At 39.7% G+C, this 20982-nt stretch overlaps 2 protein-coding genes across 2 annotated transcripts; both read left to right on the forward strand.

The window, feature by feature from the left end:
- The first annotated feature begins 853 nt into the window (after positions 1 to 853).
- Positions 854 to 2149, forward strand: LOC125194441. The gene has a single exon (XM_048092660.1). It carries the CDS (start codon positions 854 to 856, stop codon positions 2147 to 2149), a length of 1296 nt encoding a protein of 431 aa, XP_047948617.1.
- A 505-nt stretch (positions 2150 to 2654) lies between these two features.
- On the forward strand, positions 2655 to 3873 carry LOC125204572 (kirola-like). Its single transcript, XM_048103261.1, has 2 exons — positions 2655 to 2891; positions 3374 to 3873. The coding sequence occupies exons 1-2, from the start codon at positions 2702 to 2704 to the stop codon at positions 3643 to 3645; spliced, it is 462 nt and encodes a 153-aa protein (XP_047959218.1). The 5' UTR covers positions 2655 to 2701; the 3' UTR covers positions 3646 to 3873.
- Positions 3874 to 20982: the final 17109 nt, after the last annotated feature.

The raw sequence follows: 20982 nt of genomic DNA on the forward strand, positions 1-20982 counted from the left end.
CGCTTAATAGTGGTGTTACTTTTCAACACGAGATTTAAAAGAAAATTTATTTTAGGTGAGTGATGTAAAGCAAATAAAATAGAAAGAAAAAAAAAAGTAGATAGATGAAAAAAGAATAAAGTAGGAGTAAAGAAATTTTTACTAAAAAATAAAATAACTTGGCTACACTGGGACAATCCATAGGGGAATACGACCCAGAGAGAGAGAGAGAGTTATGAGGTCCATGATAATAAATAATAATAATGTGTATGGTTAATATTGATCTAAAACTTTTTATTTTTAGAATTAGTCTAATTTTGATGAACGATCTAAAATAATAAAACTTATCTATTTTTTGGAGAGAATATATACCATCACCAGAATAAAAAGTGAACAACATAATTAATGATCCTCGGAGGATGGAGGATAGAGGAGAGATGAGATTAAAATATTTCAACTTATCTATTTTTCGAAGAGAATATATACCATCATCAGAATAAAAAGTGAACAACATTTAATTGTACTCAGAGAATAGAGGAGAGATGAGATTAAAATATTTATATAAAATGACAGCATATTATCTGTAGCTCTAAGAGTGTCTACTATACTAGAGCCGCGGCCGGGCCACGGGAGAGCCGCGGGCCACGGCTCACTATAGTGCGGGGGGTGGGCAGCCACGTTCGTGGCCTGGCCGCGGCGCTTGGGCGCGAGCCGCGGCCCTCCTATAGTGCCGGCCACGAGCCGCGGCTCCCCTTTTCCGATTTTTTTTTTTTTTTTTATAATTTCTTCTACAAATATACCCATTTTCCCCCAATTTTTTACACCATTCCAATCTCCACTCTTTTCATTTTATCACCAATTATACTTTTGAAAAATGAGTTCCGGCGATGAGTTCCAACAATTGGTAGATAGGGAGTTCGATGAACTCGTTCAGGAGGTGCAACGGGAAGCAGAAGAGGAGGAGGCGGCGGCGGCGGCGTTCGTTCGCCCGTTCTATCATCGGCGGACCATCTGGCGTGACCATGTCGGGGCACACCATCGGTTGGTAGAAGACTACTTTGGCGATAACCCCCGTTACCCAGCAGAGATTTTCCGTCGCCGCTTCAGAATGTCGCAACGGCTATTCATCCATATAGCGAATACATTGGCGCAGCGGTACAGGTGCTTCACATTGCGTAATGATGCTACCGGCCGACCCGGGTTGTCGACATATCAGAAGTGTACCGCTGCAATTAGGCAGCTTGCCTATGCCGGCCCCGCTGATATGTTCGACGAATACCTACAGTTGGGTGAAACAACTGCTCTGACGGCGCTGAGGCAGTTTTGTAATTGTATCCAGACCATCTTCGGCCCGGAGTATCTACGGAAGCCAAATGCCGATGAGTGCCAGAGATTGATAGATATGCACGGGCGAGTGCATAATTTTCCGGGGATGATGGGCAGCATCGATTGCATGCACTGGGAGTGGAGGAGCTGCCCGGTTGCTTGGAAGGGGCAGTTCACATCTGGATTCAAAGGAAGACACCCAACAATGATACTGGAAGCTGTTGCTGACTACCGACTGCGAATCTGGCGTGCCTATTTTGGTGTCGCGGGGTCGAAAAACGACATCAACGTACTAGATTCGTCCCATCTCTTCAATGATGAGTGTCGGGGTGTGGGTCCGACGGTCAGATTCATGGCCAACGGGACGCAGTACAACAGGGCATACTATTTAGCCGATGGGATATACCCTCGTTGGCCCGTGTTTGTCAAGACGATCCGGCAGCCGGTTGGGCCGAAACAATCCTATTTTGCGGCCAAACAAGAGAGTGCTCGGAAGGACGTTGAGCGTGCTTTTGGTGTCCTCCAATCGCGATGGGGCATTCTTCGGTGCCCGGTTCGACAATGGCACGAAAATGATGTCGCCTCCATCATGTATGCATGTATCATATTGCACAATTTGATAATAGAGGACGAAGGATATTCTGCAGAGAACTGGGCACCGGAAGAGGGTGCAAGTACGAGTCACGGTGTTGCAACCGCCCCACTGCAGATGGGTGTACCGCGTAGTGATGCATACTTGATCCAACGGTTCGCCGATATGCGGAGGGAAACATCACATACGACACTGCAGGCTGATATGGTAGAAGAGGTTTGGAATCGTAGGGGAGGAGGGCGTAGAGCGTGATATGCGTTGGGAAAGTAGTTTATTAGAAGTCGAGAATTTTCGTTGTATAATTTTACCCCTTTGTATAATACAACGAAGATTTTGTTTTAATTTTAGTTCGTATGCATTTTTTCAATTATTATTGTAGTAGAATTAAAAAATAAACAAAATGGAAAAAATTAAATTGTTGGTGGCTTGGCCATGTCCACTATAGTGGGAAACATGGGCATTGGTGGCCCGGCCACGATTTTGTGGCCTGGCCACACTTTGTGGCTTGGCCCGGCCATGCATAGTGGACACCCTGAGCAGGAGCAAAATGATTAATAACTACTCCTATTAAAAAGGACGCAATATGAATAACTAGAAAATAATTAAAATAGACTTTACAAGGGACCCCATGAGCTTTATACCGAGTCCGATATTTTCATACAAATAAAAAAAGGAAAAAAATTAGAAACTTAGACTAAAATATTACAAATGGGAAAATCACGTGAGCGTAGCCTTTATAAAGGGAAGATTGCAAAGAATATCTGTACCCTTCGCTTCACCTGCAATATATATATTTAGCTTGAGATGGGATTACATGGGAAATTGGTTGCAGCAATAGAATTCAAAGCCGGTGGTGGAGATCTATTCCACGAACTTTTAAGGCACAAACCACATCAGATTTCCACAATTACCCCTGAATTAATAAAAGGATGTGATCTTCATGAGGGTGAATTTGGTCATGTTGGTTCTATCATTTGCTGGGATTATATAATTGGTACGTATTCATGTATCTCTTCCACGTTATCATTATAATTTGATATACAATCCATGTAGTACATGCTCCCTCCGTCCCAAGATAAGTGACCTACTTTTTTTGAACACGGGTTTTAAGGAATGGTATTTACATAAGTTAAAGTGGAGAAAGTAAAGTATGAGAGAGGGAAAAGTAGAGAAGAGAAGAGAGAATAAAGTAAGAGAGATGACTTTTTGCTAAAAGTGGAAATAGGTCACTTATAGTGGAACACCCCAAAAAGGAATACAAGTCACTTATCTTGGGACGGAGGGAGTATTTGATTTGATTATAAAGTGCGTGCTAAGTTTCAGATAAATTGACCTAATTTTGTTAGTATTTTTAGTCCCATGTCAACTTATAAGTAAATAATTATGCACTATTTTACACCTATAAAAAGATACAATTATTTGACCCTAATGAATCCTAATATTGATAAAAATAAAAACGTTGTGTGCAATATGCAGATGGAAAAGTGAAGAAAGCAAAAGACCTGATCCAGTTAATTGATGAAGAGAAAAAATTAATCCAATTTAAGGTGATTGAAGGAGACTTGTTGGAACTTTACAAAGATTTTGTTTTTACAAGTCACGTTGAGACAAAGGATGGCATTGATTTGGTGACAAGCACCCTCGAATACGAGATGCTTAATGAGGATGTGGAGCATCCCATTTCAACTCTCTCATTGCTCATTGACCTCGTCAAAGCTATTGAGACTCACCACCTTGCTCAACCTTGAATCATTTCCATCTCTACAAAGGAGATGCCATGTTCTAAATTATGATGGTTTGATTGTGCATCATTGAACTCAATAAGAGTGTTTTCACCCAGTGTGCCTGATTGTGTGTGAGAAACCCACTTTATTATGTATGTTTAAAATTTCAAGATATTTTCAAGCTATTGTATGTGTGGCACTTGTTTTTCTGATACAGTTTGAGTGGAGTTTACTTGTGTTTCATTGGTACTATTGCTATTCTACGAGACTATAGTATATGAGTAGGGAGTTGCACGGTACAATTTTTAACTGTATAGCTTTAAAAGTATTAAATAGATTCGTAAAAGCATGTGAGAATTTTTTTATCGAACGTAACGTTACAAAATTTAAGAATTACTAGTATTCTGAAAAGTAAAGAATTTAAATTAAATTATTTAAATTTTAAAATAAAAAAGTGTAAATAGAAAATACAAGTAGTATAAGTATATCATATATCAAATTTTAATTTGTCAAATATTATTGTGAGTTAAGCCAAGAAAAATAATAGGCACATAGAGAATATTAAAAATATTCTCATTTCGTTCCATTCAAGATGTTCGCATTCTTGAATGACACATGATTTTAAGTGGAGTGGTTGAGCTTGATAAAGTAGAGTGGTAAATGTGATTGAATATTTTAATGAAGAGAGGGGAGAGAAGAATTGTTTCCAAATATGTAAAGTGAGCATCTTGAGTGAAAAACTAAAATTGAATGATGTACATCTTGAGTGCAATAGAGGGAGTATCTTTAAATATTAAACAAATGAGTTAAGTTCATGTGATTTGTTTTTTTGTCCGGATTAGACTTTAATGCTCTAACAATATGAATTTAAAGAAATTAATATTTTGTAAAATAAAGAATTAATTAAAATTATGAAATTCTTAAATTCAAAACGGTAAACTCAATTTGTATTACTCCATCTGTCTTATAGTAGATGTCACACCTTCCTTTTTAGTTTGTCGCACAAAAGATGTTACATTTCTCTTTTGGAAAAAGCTCCTTCTCACATCAATTATAAAATTATATTTTCTCTCACCACTTAACATACTTCCTCCGTCCCACAAAAGATGTCACACTTGTGGGACGGCACGAGATTTTAGGAGGTTTTATTTTGTATGTTAAATGGAGAGAAAAAATATAATTTTTATATTCATATGAGAGAGAACTTTTTCCAAAAATGAAAATGTGACATCTTTTGTGGGACAAACTAAAAAGAGAAGTGTGACATCTTTTGTGGGACGGAGGGAGTACAAAATAACATCTCCTAAAATCTCGTGCCATCTCCTAAGTGACTTCCACTATGGAACGGAGGGAGTAATATATAATATATTAATTTGTTTCTTATATTATAGTAATTTGAGCTAAAAATTCTAACATTTTATAAAGAAAAAGAGAAAAGATTAATGATTATTTTTTTCTATCGAAGTTCGACATAATGTTCCCAAAATTAAGAATTTAAGGAAATTAAAACTGTTGAATGCAAAGAATTAAAATTGAAATTATGAAATTGTTAAATACAAAATCGAAAACACAATTAATATTAATACATCATGTTTGACATTTTAATTTGTTGCATTTATAGTGAATTGAGTTAAGAACTACTCCACATGTTCCAAATAATAAAAACTCTTTCTTTTTTTGTTTGTTTCTAAAATTAAAAACTTACCATTTCAGGAAACTCTCTCTAATGAAGTGAGACTTATTTTTCACCAAAATATTTTTCTTTATATCTATCTTTTACTTTACCAATGTTGCATTAAAACTCGTATTATTTTAAAATTTTCTACTTTTAAAAAATGGAGGAAGTATACTATTTTATAAAGAAAAAGAATAAATATTAACCAAATATATTTCAAAAGTATGGGATATATGCCTATCGTACAATGCTCACTATCTGATTTTTCATTCTTGCTTCCTAACTTCGCTGGAATTGGATTTCCTCAACATAGCTAGTCTTGTTATTTATTTGTGGCATAGTCATCAAAAACTTATAATTGGCATAATGGCATCCTTATTTTCTACTACTATCTTTATAATGGATTATACACTCCACTAACTTATTCTTATTCTCCTCATCTTTTATTATAAAATTAATACTCCTTTCGTCTCTGAAAATTTATCACCTATTTTCTTTTCCGTCCGTCCATAAAAATTTATCACCTTTCACTTTTACCATTTCTGGTAATGGACCTCACATTCTACCAACTCATTCTCACTCACATCTTATTTTAAAACTAATATATAAAAGTAGGACCCACATGCCACTAACTTTTTCTAACCCACTTTCTATTCCATTTTTTAAACCTCGTGCCGAGTCAAATGGTGACGAATTTTGAGGGACGGAGGGAGTATAAAAGTAAGACTTATATTTCATTAACTTTTTCCACCCACTTTTCACTATATTTATTAAAGCTCGTGCAAAGTCAAAAAGGATGACAATTAATGGGGGGATGTGAGAGTACGTATTTATAAGTTGGTGAGTTCTATTTTCCACATATAATACCCCATCCGTTCCATAGTAGTAGAATTATTTAATTTTGTGTAAACATTTTGGAAAAAAGACACTAATAATTAGTTAAAGTGGAAAGAGAGAATAATATAGAGAAGAGTCGTACAGTATTCTCTCTCTTACTTTACTTTTTCTCCACATTAACTATTTATAATTATTTTTCCAAAATGAATGCATGAAATAAAATGACTTTACTACTGTAACATCTCGGAATTTAGAACCCTAATTTTAGAGCCATAAAATTTATTATTGATGACGTGGAAGATGTGAATTATTTGATAAGTGAATTTATTGCATGAGTTTCTTTGACCGGGAAGTTTGAAAAGTCAAATTTGTTGACTAATGTGATGTGGCATGTGATTTTATTATAATGTGAATTATTTGTTAAGGGTGAGTGAAAATATTAGAGAAAATTTCCATAAATACTTGTCACCCAATTCTTGTGATTTTCGGCCCCCTTGATTTTTGGAGGAAGAATTCTATTTTTCCGGATTTAATTTAATTCTTGGGATTTATCCAAATTAAATCCAAGACCCAATTATTCCTTATTTTAAAGAGGAAAAATCGAGCCCCCTTGTGCCTTGGTGATTTTCGAAAATCACCTATTGTGGGAAGGAAAGAATTATTTTATTTTAGTTAATCCCTTATTTGATTTCCTTCCATACCTAGAATTTAAATGTTCTACCAAATCTTTCTATACCTCAAGAGATTTTGCCTTATCTTATTTTAGTTAATATTCAAAATATATTCCTTATGGGAGAACCCCAAAATACACGCCTACTACCCTATATACTTAGAGGATTTTATTTTATTTTGCTCCGTGATATTTTATTCTACTCCGTAAAATATTCAAAATGAAATCTTGGCTAATTAAGAGCCTAATTTTTGAAAATCATGGGATTTTTCCCCAGAGTCTATTTTTGTTAATTCTTCTTCCCTACTTCACAATATTTATTTATTTAATTGTGGAGAATAAGATCTTACCAAATATTCTATTTATTTACCTAAAGATTTTATTTAACTCTATAAATAAGAGAACCCCTAACCCTAGCCCCATAAAATTTCGCCCCCCTCACCATACTACACGTCCCCTCTCATCTCTCCACTCTCTCTCAATTTTCTTCTACCTTTACTCCAATAATCCTCCATCCTTTGTGAAGAATTGAAGTTTGATCCAAGAATTTTGAAGAACCGAGTCTAATACTTAATTTCTACCGTTCGTTTTTCTCTTAAGGTATTTTTATATCCATCTTCTTGATTCTACTCAATTCCTCTTCTTTCTAACCGATTAATCGGTATTCTTGAACCCTCATGCATCTTGTTTGAGTGAAGGTGGGATAAAAGGGATATGGAAATTATGTATGCATGTGGTGTGTGGGTGTGCGTGCGTGTGTGCGTGCGTGCGTGTGTGTGCGTGCGTGTTGTGTTGCGTGGTGTGTGCTTGTTGGCTAAATACTCTTGTGTAACTTATGTTGGTGTTAGATCTAGAGTTGAGATGTGAATGGAATTTATATGATGATCATGACTTAAGTTTGATTAGTGATAATAAGATGAATCAATGGGAAAAGGGAAAGCGTTGAGACATGCATGAATTAGGAGTTTGTTTTGAATCTGATTTGTGATACGTGCCTATGTGCTTTAAAAGGTGAAACCTCGGTTGCAAAGCCGGATAACGGAAAAGCGAAACTACTTGAAATTTAAGCAGTCAAGGTGGGCTTTACTCTTAAAACTCTATTTTATTTTGTCAAAAATATTGATTGGTGTTATAAGGGTGGTTTAACTGTTATGTCATGCCTATGTTCGTTTTATTTTTGATATTGTGTGCCTGATGCCTAGTTTGTGAGTTCGCTCCATTGGGCTATAGGGCTACGGATGTAATTCTACGAATTCGGGTCTGAGTATGGGCCGCAAACCCTACCAGGCTGTGTACACGATGGGATCGGGAGCCGTCCTTCCTAGTCGGCCGGTCTCGTGGGCGTAAAGTGTGGCCACACTTTCGTCGCACCATGGAAATATTGTGATTGTGATTTGTGGAAGTTTATGAGAAAATGGGGAGTTATTTTGACTGGCCAGTCTATGGAAAATATATTTTGTGATACTCGTGATATTCTCTTATAATTGCTTAAAACTCGAGTTCACTTCGTAAGGGTGGCATAACTTATAAATTGTTTTGGCAACGAGTTCACTGAGTATTTCAAAATACTCAGCCCTGCATGTGTTTTCCTTATGTGCAGGTTGAACGATGACGAGCGGTGGCGGGTGTTGAGCTTGTTAACTAATTAAGATGGATAATTTGAACTTCAAGTGTAGTTGTGTCTTCATACATAGCTGCTCTTTTTCTCTTGGTCGTCTTCCGCTGAGTTTTTGATACACTTTAGTGTTATTATGGATACTTTGCACTTATTCCTTTGGTTTTTGAGGCCTTAGGCTTTTCTTGAGGATTTTTTCTTGGAAACCATGTCATACTTCCTATTTCGCATTTAAGCTTCTAGGTTAAGTTGTTGTTTTATTTCTCTGATGTTTCTTTTAAATACTTTGGTCAAAACTCTTTAAATGAAACCCTAGCCTATGTGTACTTCTTTAGAGTCCGTTTGGGTAGCAGCCGCCGCATTTATTGTACCCTAGGAGGGCGGGCTGTTACAGTTGGTATCAGAGCCTCAGTTTCTTTCCGCTCTGGACCCAAGAGTCTTTTCGAAAATCTAAGTTGTCCTTGTAATCATTTTCTAACGAACTGAATATGGAAGGCTCAACACCGCAACTCGTCTCGTTCAACCACGAAGAAAGAGGTACAGAATATTTCTATGATTGAAACTTTATGCTCTTGGAAATTTTGGTGGAAAGTGTTATTTTTGTGAGAAGCATGCCTTAAGTGTTGAGAATATTGTTGTGCTTGTGAAGCGATGCTTCTTAAATGATGATTCCTAGGAGTTTGGAAATATTATGAATGTGAAGCGATGCTTCTTGAATGGTGATTTGTTGAATGTTGTATGAGAACTTGTGAAAATTGTGAAATGCGAATGTGGTTACGTGAGATTATGTTGAAATGTTGCGATGCTTAGACTTGGACTTTTTGGAACCTAGCATGACTTAGCTATACGATCACAGCGCTTGTACCAACAATAGAAACGTGGAATGACTAGTATAAGGCCGTTAGTGTATGTGGAGATTCGACGAAACGCGAATGGAAAACGCACGAATAGTTATCTTAAGAACGAGAACTTTGGACGCGACGCTACCTTTGTACCATCACCTTTTGACTTTTATACACGTTCGCAGCACCATTTGAGATCACACACTTACTATTCTTTTCCACCCTTGTGGCGGTGCTGACTTGTTCCTTTTCCCCTTTTTGTAGATGGTTCAACCCTATCACGCCCTTATGCGTCACCGCTACGCCAAGAATAGGAACTTTCCGGTAGAGCGCTATAGAGAGCTGGAATGGGACGGAAACCAGTTCCTCTTGAACTTCGTCACCGATTTCTACGGTCATTGGCTGGACGCTTACGCGTATGGAACTACCCATCATGAGGGAATCATGCGACTTATCCACATACTACCTTCCCCTTGGAGCGAGTGGACCGCTCAAGCCTCAGTATCCTACACCTGGTTTAGCCCGCCCAAATACACGCCTCGAGGAGACTTCGTCGGCCTAATAGGAGTCTTACTTCCGGCCATGTCTGCCGCCGTTGACGGACCTCCACTCCATCCGCCAACGCAAAGGTACTCGCCAGGAGCAGCACGTCAAATGAAGTATCGCGATGACGAGGAGCCGCACGTTGCCCGCGTTCCCCGTAGAAGGACCCTTAGGATGCGCGTTTCGGCCCCTCGAAGGATCATAAGAGAGGCCGAAGAGATGCTTACCTCGATTCCTTCGCCCCTAAGCGACGAGAAGGAAGACGAGGAGATGGGACCGTTCGAGAAGGGAGAGAGTTCGAACGCGGAGAGTGTCGGAGAGTCGGAAGAACCCGAAGAGGACGAGGGCGGAGATGTCTAGTGCTCGGATAGTGATTTTGTTTTTCCTTTCCCCATGTTTTGAATTCTAGAACTTCTATTTACGTTGTCATTTTCTTTCGCAATTGTTTCGCTCCTTTTCATTCATTGTACCAAGACCTTTTGAGACCACTTTTGAGATTTAATGGGGAATTCGCACCTTTCATTTTATTATCTGGCAATGAGCCGTCTTCACTCTTTTCTATCCTTATTGCGTGAATATACTTGCTCGTTCTATTATCTTCCAAGTGTTTTCCACCTTATGGTGCAACCTTATTATGTTTTCTCTTGCACAACTGTTTTTCTTTACAACTGCTATTGTGTGGTCTTTCCTTGGACCCTACTTGTAGAAGGAGTTAAATTTTTCTTTCAAATGTACCACGTCGCTATTTTGGGTTTGAATAAGTACGCTAACAACTCGAGTGAAATGAATCAGAATGCCGCCTAGACGCAATGTGAGGAACGAGGAACCCTCTTCCCGGGCTTCGGAAGAAGAAAGTGTGACGCAACCAAGGCCGCCACCACCACCTCCACGAGTAGATAGGGAAGTCGTGAAACTATTCCTTGACCAAAGGCCTCCTACCTTCGACGGGATGGGTGAACCCGCAAAGGCTGAAACCTGGATACGCGCTTTGGAGCGCATCTTCAAGACCTTAGTGTGCAACGATGCGGAGAAGATGATCTGCGTGACGCATCAACTGACCGGGTCCGCCGACTTTTGGTGGGATACTAAGTTAAAGACCATGCCCCAGGATCGAGTGGACGGGATGACATGGGAGGACTTCAAGACCGAGGTCTATGACAAGTACATACCCAAAAGCTACCGCAAGGCAAAGGCAGCCGAGTTCCACAACCTCACCCAGGGACGTCTGTCCGTGACCGAATATGACCGCGCACTTTGTGACATGACCCGCTATGCGCCGGAACAGACGGATACCGATGAGAAGCTGGCCGATAAGTTTCGTGAGGGTCTAAGGCACGAGATTAGGATGGCATTGGCAGTCCGTGGGAACCCTTACGTACGCCGAGGCGCTGGCCCTCGCACTGGATGTAGAGGCAGCAATGCCAAAGGAGAGGAGCGCGGGGAACACTACAACGGCACTACCCCCGCCACGCCCTAACCACGACAAGAGGAGGTGGGATGAGGGTAGGATTCACTATGACAACAAGCGATACCGCCCCACTCAGAACAGGCCGCCGTACGGAGGAGGACAGACTTCGTTCAATCCGAGGAGCGACCCCCGGGCCAGGCCACCCCAGTGTAACGTTTGCGCCAAGTACCATTTCGGGGAGTGTAGAGGACCGAACCCGACTAGGTGCTTCAACTGTGGAGGGAACGGTCATTTCTCGAGGGAGTGTCCGAGCAAGAATATGGGAACCGGGTCGAGGCAGAACCATCAGGGTTTCCGTCAGCAGCCGAGGGCGCCACCTACGGGCTCGGGAGCGAACCGGGACCAGCCACCGCGGCTGCAGCAGCCTGTCCGCCCAAGACTTCCCGCCCCGGCTAGAGCGTACGCCATTAGTCAGAAGCAGCCCAAGATTGAGCAAGGGAATCCCGAGAGTGGAAATTTAGCAGGTATAGGCGAAATCCTCGATACCCCTATTGTTGTTTTGTTTGACACGGGCGCATCGCATTCGTTCATATCTGAGTTGTGTGTGCATACCTTGAGCTTGCCTGTTAGGAAATCTGAACATAAGATGATGGTGTCCTCACCAGTAGGAGGGATAGTAGAGATTTCCCGATTTTGCACGAACATAGAAATCACACTAGGAGAGCTTAAATTAGTTGCTTACGATCTGCGAGTTATGGCGATGAGAGATGTCGACGTAATCTTAGGAATGGACTGGTTAACCGCGAACTTTGCGACGATTAGTTGTAAGGAGCGACAGATATCCCTACAAGCCCCGGGTACGGAACCCATCGTGTACCACGGAATCTCGATGAACCGGCGAACCGCCATAATCTCCGCGTTACAAGCCACCGCCATGATAAGGAAAGGACGCCCAGCCTACCTTGTCTATCTCCACGGAGAAGAGAAGGAGGAAAGGAGGCTTGAAGACGTTGCTGTCGTACGGGATTTTCCCGACGTTTTTCCCGAGGAGTTACCTGGACCGCCGCCGGATAGGCAGTTAGAATTTGCGATCGACCTTGAACCTGGAGCCGCACCCGTATCAAAGGCACCATACCGAATGGCGCCTAAGGAGTTAGAGGAACTAAAGATACAGCTACAAGAACTCATGGACTTAGGTTTCGTTAGGCCCAGTGTTTCGCCATGGGGCGCACCGGTGCTCTTCGTTAAGAAGAAAGACGGGTCAATGAGAATGTGTATCGACTATAGAGAGTTGAACAAATTGACCCTCAAGAACAAGTACCCACTGCCAAGGATAGACGACCTGTTCGATCAACTCCGAGGAGCCGGCGTATTCTCTAAGATGGATCTGAAGTCCGGATACCACCAGCTGAAAGTGCGAAAGGAGGATATACCTAAGACCGCATTCCGTACCAGATATGGTCACTATGAGTTCGTTGTGATGTCGTTCGGTCTGACGAATGCCCCAGCAGTGTTTATGGACTTGATGAACCGAGTTTTCCACCCGTACCTAGATACGTTCGTCCTAGTGTTCATAGATGATATCTTAGTCTACTCGAAGGACGAGAAGGAGCACGCGGAGCACCTACGAATCGCGCTGGAGACGTTGAGGACGGAAAAGCTGTACGCCAAATTCAGCAAGTGTGAATTCTGGCTGAAAGAAGTGAACTTTTTAGGGCACATCGTGTCGGCAGAAGGAATCCGAGTGGACCCCGCCAAGGTTGAGGCGGTGCAACAGTGGAAGTCGCCATCGACATCGAACGAGATTCGGAGTTTCCTGGGTTTGGCAGGATACTACCGAAGGTTCATAGAAGGGTTCTCCAAGATAGCGAGGCCAATGACCCAGCAACTCAAGAAAGGAATCAAGGTGAATTGGACGCCGGAGTGTGAAGCGAGCTTTCAACTTTTGAAGGAGAAACTGACCACCGCACCAGTGTTAGCTGTGCCAGAGCTTGGAGTGAATTACGTAGTTTACACCGACGCTTCGAAGGTCGGATTAGGATGCGTGTTGATGCAGAACAACAAGGTGATCGCCTACGCGTCACGACAATTGAAACCGCACGAGTTGAACTACCCCACCCACGATTTAGAGTTAGCCGCAGTAGTGCATGCCCTAAAGATTTGGAGGCACCATCTCTACGGAGTTAGGTGTGAAATCTTTACGGATCATAAGAGTTTGAAGTACTTTTTCGAGCAGAAGGACCTGAACATGCGACAACGGAGGTGGCTCGAGCTGGTGAAGGACTACGATTGTGGCATCAACTACCACCCCGGCAAGGCAAACGTAGTGGCAGATGCCTTAAGCCGTAGAGACCATTCGCAACTCGCTGTTTTTCTGACAGAAGAGGAAAGTTTAGTACGGGAGTTGAGTAAGTTGCGGATAGAAGTAGTTAGGACACCCGAAACCGTAGAGGGCCGAATCGCCGCGTTAGTAGTAGAACCTGATCTAAGGACGAGGATCGTTGCAGCACAACGGCTAGATGTGAGATTGGAGGAGATTCGAGTCGAAGTAAGAACCGGTGAATCCGGAAATTTTAGCGAGGCTTCCGACAACGCTCTCACCTTTGAAGGGAGACTGTGCGTGCCGAACGACGAGGGACTTAGGAACGAGATCATGAGCGAAGCCCACGAAACCCCATACACTGCTCACCCCGGGAGCACAAAGATGTACCAGGATCTGAAGAAGTCCTTTTGGTGGAACGGCATGAAGAGGGATGTCGCAGCATTTGTGGAGCGCTGCTTAGCCTGCCAACAGGTGAAAGCCTTACACCAACGACCGTACGGGAAGCTACAACCGCTTGAGATACCCGAGTGGAAATGGGAGCACATCGCCATGGATTTCGTGACGGCGTTGCCGAAGACCCTAAAAGGGAACACCGCGATCTGGGTGATCATAGATCGACTTACCAAGAGTGCACACTTCATACCAATTCCCGTAACCCATGGATCGGATAGGCTAGCTCGGATCTACATTCAAGAGATCGTACGATTACATGGAGTCCCAGTGACGATTACGTCTGATCGTGACCCGAAGTTCACCTCGAAATTTTGGATTAGTCTACAGCGCGAGCTTGGAACACGCTTGAATTTTAGCACGGCTTTTCACCCACAGTCCGATGGACAATCCGAAAGAACGATACAAACTCTCGAGGATATGCTAAGAGCCGTGGTGCTCGACCGAGGCGGAAGTTGGGAGACCGCACTTCCCTTGATCGAATTCGCTTACAACAACAGTTTCCAAGCCACGATCGGCATGGCACCGTACGAAGCCCTATATGGAAGAAAGTGTAGATCTCCACTCTACTGGGATGAAGTTGGCGAACGAAGGGCACTTGGACTTGATGCAGTCGAAGAGATGGTCGGAATCGTTCGACAGATCCGTGCGAGGATGAAGGAAGCCCAGGACAGGCAGAAGTCGTACGCCGACGTCCGACGGACGGACTTACAGTTCCACACCGGCGATAAAGTTTTTCTCAAGGTATCCCCGTCGAAAGGGATAACGCGTTTCGGGGTGAAAGGGAAACTGAAACCACGTTTTATCGGGCCGTACGAAATTCTCGAAGGAGTAGGACCCGTAGCTTATCGTTTAGCGCTGCCGCCCAGCCTTGGGAATGTGCACAACGTCTTCCATGTGTCGCAGTTGCGGAAATACGTGTTCGATCCGAAGCATGTGATTCGCTACGAGGAAGTTGCCGTAAACCCGGACCTGAGCTACGAGGAGCAACCCCAGATGATCTTGGATCGGAAGGTTCAAACCTCGAGAAATAAATCCACTGCCTACGTGAAAATACAATGGAGAAACCACGGGCCCGAGGAAGCCACGTGGGAGCTTGAGGATAAGATGATGGAACTATACCCGGAACTCTTCCCCTAGAGGTACCAAATTTCGGGATAAAATTTCTTTTAAGAGTGGTAGGATGTAACATCTCGGAATTTAGAACCCTAATTTTAGAGCCCTAAAATTTATTATTGATGACGTGGAAGATGTGAATTATTTTATTGCATGAGTTTCTTTGACCGGGAAGTTTGAAAAGTCAAATTTGTTGACTAATGTGATGTGGCATGTGATTTTATTATAATGTGAATTATTTGTTAAGGGTGAGTGAAAATATTAGAGAAAATTTTCATAAATACTTGTCACCCAATTCTTGTGATTTTTCGCCCCCCTTGATTTTTGGAGAAAGAATTCTATTTTTCCGGATTTAATTTAATTCTTGGGATTTATCCAAATTAAATCCAAGACCCAATTATTCCTTATTTTAAAGAGGAAAAATCGAGCCCCCTTGTGCCTTGGTGATTTTCGAAAATCACCTATTATGGGAAGGAAATAATTATTTTATTTTAGTTAATCCCTTATTTGATTTCCTTCCATACCTATAATTTAAATGTTCTACCAAATCTTTCCATACCTCAAGAGATTTTGCCTTATCTTATTTTAGTTAATATTCAAAATATATTCCTTATGGGAGAACCCCAAAATACACGCCTACTACCCTATATACTTAGAGGATTTTATTTTATTTTGCTTCGTGATATTTTATTCTACTCCGTAAAATATTCAAAACGAAATCTTGGCTAATTAAGAGCCTAATTTTCGAAAATCATGGGATTTTGCCCTAGAGTCTATTTTTGTTAATTCTTCTTCCCTACTTCACAATATTTATTTATTTAATTGTGGAGAATAAGATCTTACCAAATATTCTATTTATTTACCTAAAGATTTTATTTAACTCTATAAATAAGAGAACCCCTAACCCTAGCCCCATAAAATTTCGCCCCCCTCACCATACTACACGCCCCCTCTCATCTCTCAACTCTCTCTCAATTTTCTTCTACCTTTCCTCCAATAATCCTCCATCCTTTGTGAAGAATTGAAGTTTGATCCAAGAATTTTGAAGAACCGAGTCTAATACTTAATTTCTACCGTTCGTTTTTCTCTTAAGGTATTTTTATATCCATCTTCTTGATTCTATTCAATTCCTCTTCTTTCTAACCGATTAATCGGTATTCTTGAACCCTCATGCATCTTGTTTGAGTGAAGGTGGGATAAAATGGATATGGAAATTATGTATGCATGTGGTGTGTGGGTGTGCGTGCGTGTGTGTGCGTGCGTGTTGTGTGCGTGTTGTGTTGCGTGGTGTGTGCTTGTTGGCTAAATACTCTTGTGTAACTTATGTTGGTGTTAGATCTAGAGTTGAGATGTGAATGGAATTTATATGATGATCATGACTTAAGTTTGATTAGTGATAATAAGATGAATCAATGGGAAAAGGGAAAGCGTTGAGACATGCATGAATTAGGAGTTTGTTTTGAATCTGATTTGTGATACGTGCCTATGTGCTTTAAAAGGTGAAACCTCGGTTGCGAAGCCGGATAACGGAAAAGCAAAACTACTTGAAATTTAAGCAGTCGGCTTTACTCTTAAAACTCTATTTTATTTTGTCAAAAATATTGATTGGTGTTATAAGGGTGGTTTAACTGTTATGCCATGCCTATGTTCGTTTTATTTTTGATATTGTGTGCCTGATGCCTAGTTTGTGAGTTCGCTCCATTGGGCTATAGGGCTACGGATGTAATTCTACGAATTCGGGTCTGAGTATGGGCCGCAAACCCTACCAGGCTGTGTACACGATGGGATCGGAAGCCGTCCTTGCTAGTCGGCCGGTCTCGTGGGCGTAAAGTGTGGCCACACTTTCGTCGCACCATGGAAATATTGTGATTGTGATTTGTGGAAGTTTATGAGAAAATGAGGAGTTATTTTGACTGGCCAGTCTATGGAAAATATATTTTGTGATACTCGTGATATTCTCTTATAACTGCTTAAAACTCGAGTTCACTTGGTAAGGGTGGCATAACTTATAAATTGTTTTGGCAACGAGTTCACTGAGTATTTCAATATACTCAGCCCTGCATGTGTTTTCCTTATGTGCAGGTTGAACGATGACGAGCGGTGGCGGGTGTTGAGCTTGTTAACTAATTAAGATGCATAATTTGAACTTCAAGTGTAGTTGTGTCTTCATACATAGCTGCTCTTTTTCTCTTGGTCGTCTTCCGTTGAGTTTTTGATACACTTTAGTGTTATTATGGATACTTTGCACTTATTCCTTTGGTTTTTGAGGCCTTAGGCTTCTAAGGTTAAGTTGTTGTTTTATTTCTCTGATGTTTTCTTTTAAATACTATGGTCAAAACTCTTTAAATGAAACCCTAGCCTATGTGTAATTTTTTAGAGTCCGTTTGGGTAGCAGCCGCCGCATTTATTGTACCCTAGAAGGCGGGGCTGTTACAACTACTTTGGAATAGAAAGAGTATTTCAACTAATTTTTCATTTTATTTTTCTTACAGTTTACCAATTTTAAATTGAAACTCAGCGTTATCCACTTACAGGAAGGAAGAGTTAAGTGTATCTACCATATAAACAAGGCAGGCATAACCATGTAGCTACTCAATTAATATCTACTCAATTAATATCGTCAAGACTTAGCTACTCAATTAATATCGTCAAGACTTTTAGTCAAGACTTTTAGGCATAAACATGTAGCTACTCAATTAATATCCTCAAGACTTTTAGGCATAAACATGTAGCTACTCAATTAATATCCTCAAGACTTTGTAACATTTAAAAGGTCATTACAAGTATATTGAAACTCAACTACTTAGATACGGCAGACGCAAGATTTTTATGGTGACGGTTCCAAATCGGTGTTCCTAGTACTATGGTATTTTTTTAGCGCCGATGACTAAGAGAATCAATTATAAATGTTAGAGGTATATGTAAGGCGATCGTTGATAGATGCAATGTCAACAAAAAAAAAAAACTTTGTTGAAAAAGAGAGTTTTTTTTTTAATAAATAGATTGTTGAAGAAAAGAAAGACTTAAACTAATTTCTTAATATTAACGATGTAAAACGTAAAATAAAAAATGATATATATATAGAACTCACATAAAATATAAAATAGAAAAATTAATATAAAATGAAAGAAAATATTGTAATTGCTCTTATGGTGAGAATCGTACTCTCAAATGTATATGATAAAAATAAAAATTTTGTAAGAATCAAACTCAAGTCAAATGTACATAAGGAAAATAAACACATTTATATATATGTAAGAAGAATCAGTAAAAATAGAGTGATAACACTTAATTAGAATTAAGAGTGGAGCATAAAAAAAGCGAATGCCCCAAGCTAGGAATCGAATTATCACTCTCCCCTATCTCAGCGTTGAGGGCACAGAAGGAAACCAACTACGCTACCGAGATATTTCTTAAAAGCATAAATATACCTATACTATACGCTACCGAGATATTTCTTAAAAGCATAAATATACCTATACTAATATCGAAAATGTTTGGGGGTTCCATGGGTCCCCTGGCTCTTACTAGGTCCGCCACACCCTCCGATGCATGTATCAGTACTCAAATACTCTCCACACATTCTCCAAAAATTCAAGCAAAGAATAGGAACTCAATATACCATATATATGTATAGGAGTGTATAGGAGTGCGTTATAATGCTAACTTTTCTTGAATTACTAACTGGTAACTCATCAATGTAGTGTATTAAAAATGTCAAAGTGATCACATTAAAATGTCATCAAATATTTGTGTTGATATTTTAATAAACTGTGTTGATATTTAAATATTTATATCTACACAATGTATTAAAATTCAACTTAAGTTTATATTGACATTTCAGTATCGTGTTGACATTTTTAATACACTTCGTTGATGAGTTTATTATTTTTTCAATACAGTGAAGTATATTGTGCATATAGTGAACTCTTATATGCTTATAGTGAAGTATAATAACTTTACAGTGAATTACAATGAATTAAATATGTTCTATAGTGAAGCAAATATGCTCTATAGTGAAGTAAATAGTCTAACATAATATTGAATTTAATTGAAAAGGATGAGCTTTATATTGAACTAAATGACACATATTATGAACCATATCAGTTTCATACAAATGGTCATGAACGCTTGAAGTTTACAATCATTTTTCCACATCTATCTTCATGTTGTTGCTACATTCTCGATAATGTTTTAATATTGTTTCCGACAACATTAATGCGCTGCAATTCTTTGCTCTTAGCCTTTGGAGTATTTCCTTAATGCTTCTTTTAGGCAATACATTTCCAATCTTTTTGCCGCTCATCATAATAACAATCATCATATACTTCACTCTAAGGTGTATTCACTTCACTGAAATAAGAAAACACAAAACACTACTCCCTCCGTCCCCGATTAAGAGTCACATTTTTCCATTTCGGTCCGTCCCCAATTAAGAGTCACACTTTATTTTTACCATAAATGGTAGTAGGTCCCACATTCCACTAACTCACTTCACTCATATTTTATTATAAAACCAATATAAAAAAGTGGGTCTCACATTCCACTAACTTTTTCAACCAACTTTTCTTTACATTTCTTAAAACCCATGTCCGGTCAAACTGTGACTGCTAATGGGGGACGAAGGGAGTATAAGACATACATCGTATACTTCACTCTAAGCATAAACTGAATCACTGCAAAGGTAAAACACTTCACCCTTAACATTTACTAGTTCACTATAAGCTCTATACATTTTATTCATGAAATACTTCACTCTATGCACGTTCTACTTCACTGAGATGAAAAAATAGTGCACTATTAGCAAGGATCACGAACACTTCACTCTAAGCATGGAATACTTCACTCTATGCACGTTTTACTTCACTGATATTAAAAAATAGTGCACAATAAGCATGGATCACAAACACTTCACTCTAAGCATGAAATACTTCACTCTATGCATGTTTTACTTCACTCCAATGAAAAAACATAGCACAATAAGCATAGATCACAAACACTTCACTCTAATCATGGAATACTTCACTTTAATCATGTTTTACTTCACTGAAATGGAAAAACAAAGCACTATAAGCATGGATTACAAACACTTCACTCTAACACTAGAATACTTCACTTTAATCATGTTTTACTAAACTGAAATGGAAAAACAAAGCAGTATAAGCATGGATGAAAAACATTTCACTATAACACTAGAATACTTCACTCTAAAAATGTTTTACTTCAATAAGCATAGATTACAAACACTTCACTCTAATCATGGAATACTTCACTAAAATGAAAAACAGAGCAAGTAGGAATTACTCATGATTGGAGACTTTGGTTGCATTTTTTTTTCGCCGATCAAAACCTAAATAAAAAAAGAGAAGTAGTTAATTGTAAGCAGATGTTCTTATGTTCAATTTGGATTGCATAATAAACTATTGCAGATCTCACTTATTAAAAAATGTTGATGTTTGAATTTGCAGAATTTTTAAAACTAATTAACTGTTTATTCTAAAACTAATTAAATGTTCAAGTCAAGATCGTTTGAAGAAATGTTAATAAAAAATGAGTTTGACGACAGAATGAGAGAAATCGGAATGAGAAATCTAAATCAGTTGAAGAAACCAATAGAACAACTTACATTTTGAAAAATCTTTCTGATTTGAATCCATTGTTCGACGACGGATGAAGGCGATGGAATGTTGAGAACGACGAAATGAGGCGATGGCGATTCCAACAATGGAAAGACGGGAGCGATTGCAGCGACGGGAAGATGACAACGATTGCAACGACGAAATTTCGAGAATAAGAGGAGAAGACGGGAAGAGGAGTGATGTCGAAGAGATGAATTCTGTAAATGAGAAATTAATTCAAATGATAACCCTAATCTTATTTGT

Source organism: Salvia hispanica, chromosome 1 (genome assembly GCF_023119035.1).
Source record: "Salvia hispanica cultivar TCC Black 2014 chromosome 1, UniMelb_Shisp_WGS_1.0, whole genome shotgun sequence".
Taxonomy (NCBI): domain Eukaryota; kingdom Viridiplantae; phylum Streptophyta; class Magnoliopsida; order Lamiales; family Lamiaceae; genus Salvia; species Salvia hispanica.

Coding starts and splice junctions, on each gene's coding strand:
- LOC125194441 (XM_048092660.1), top strand. CDS start 854: ATGAGTTCCGGCGATGAGTTCCAACAATTGGTAGATAGGGAGTTCGAT.
- LOC125204572 (XM_048103261.1), top strand. CDS start 2,702: ATGGGATTACATGGGAAATTGGTTGCAGCAATAGAATTCAAAGCCGGT. Junction 2,892..3,373: donor TTGCTGGGATTATATAATTG/GTACGTATTCAT, acceptor TGCAATATGCAG/ATGGAAAAGTGAAGAAAGCA.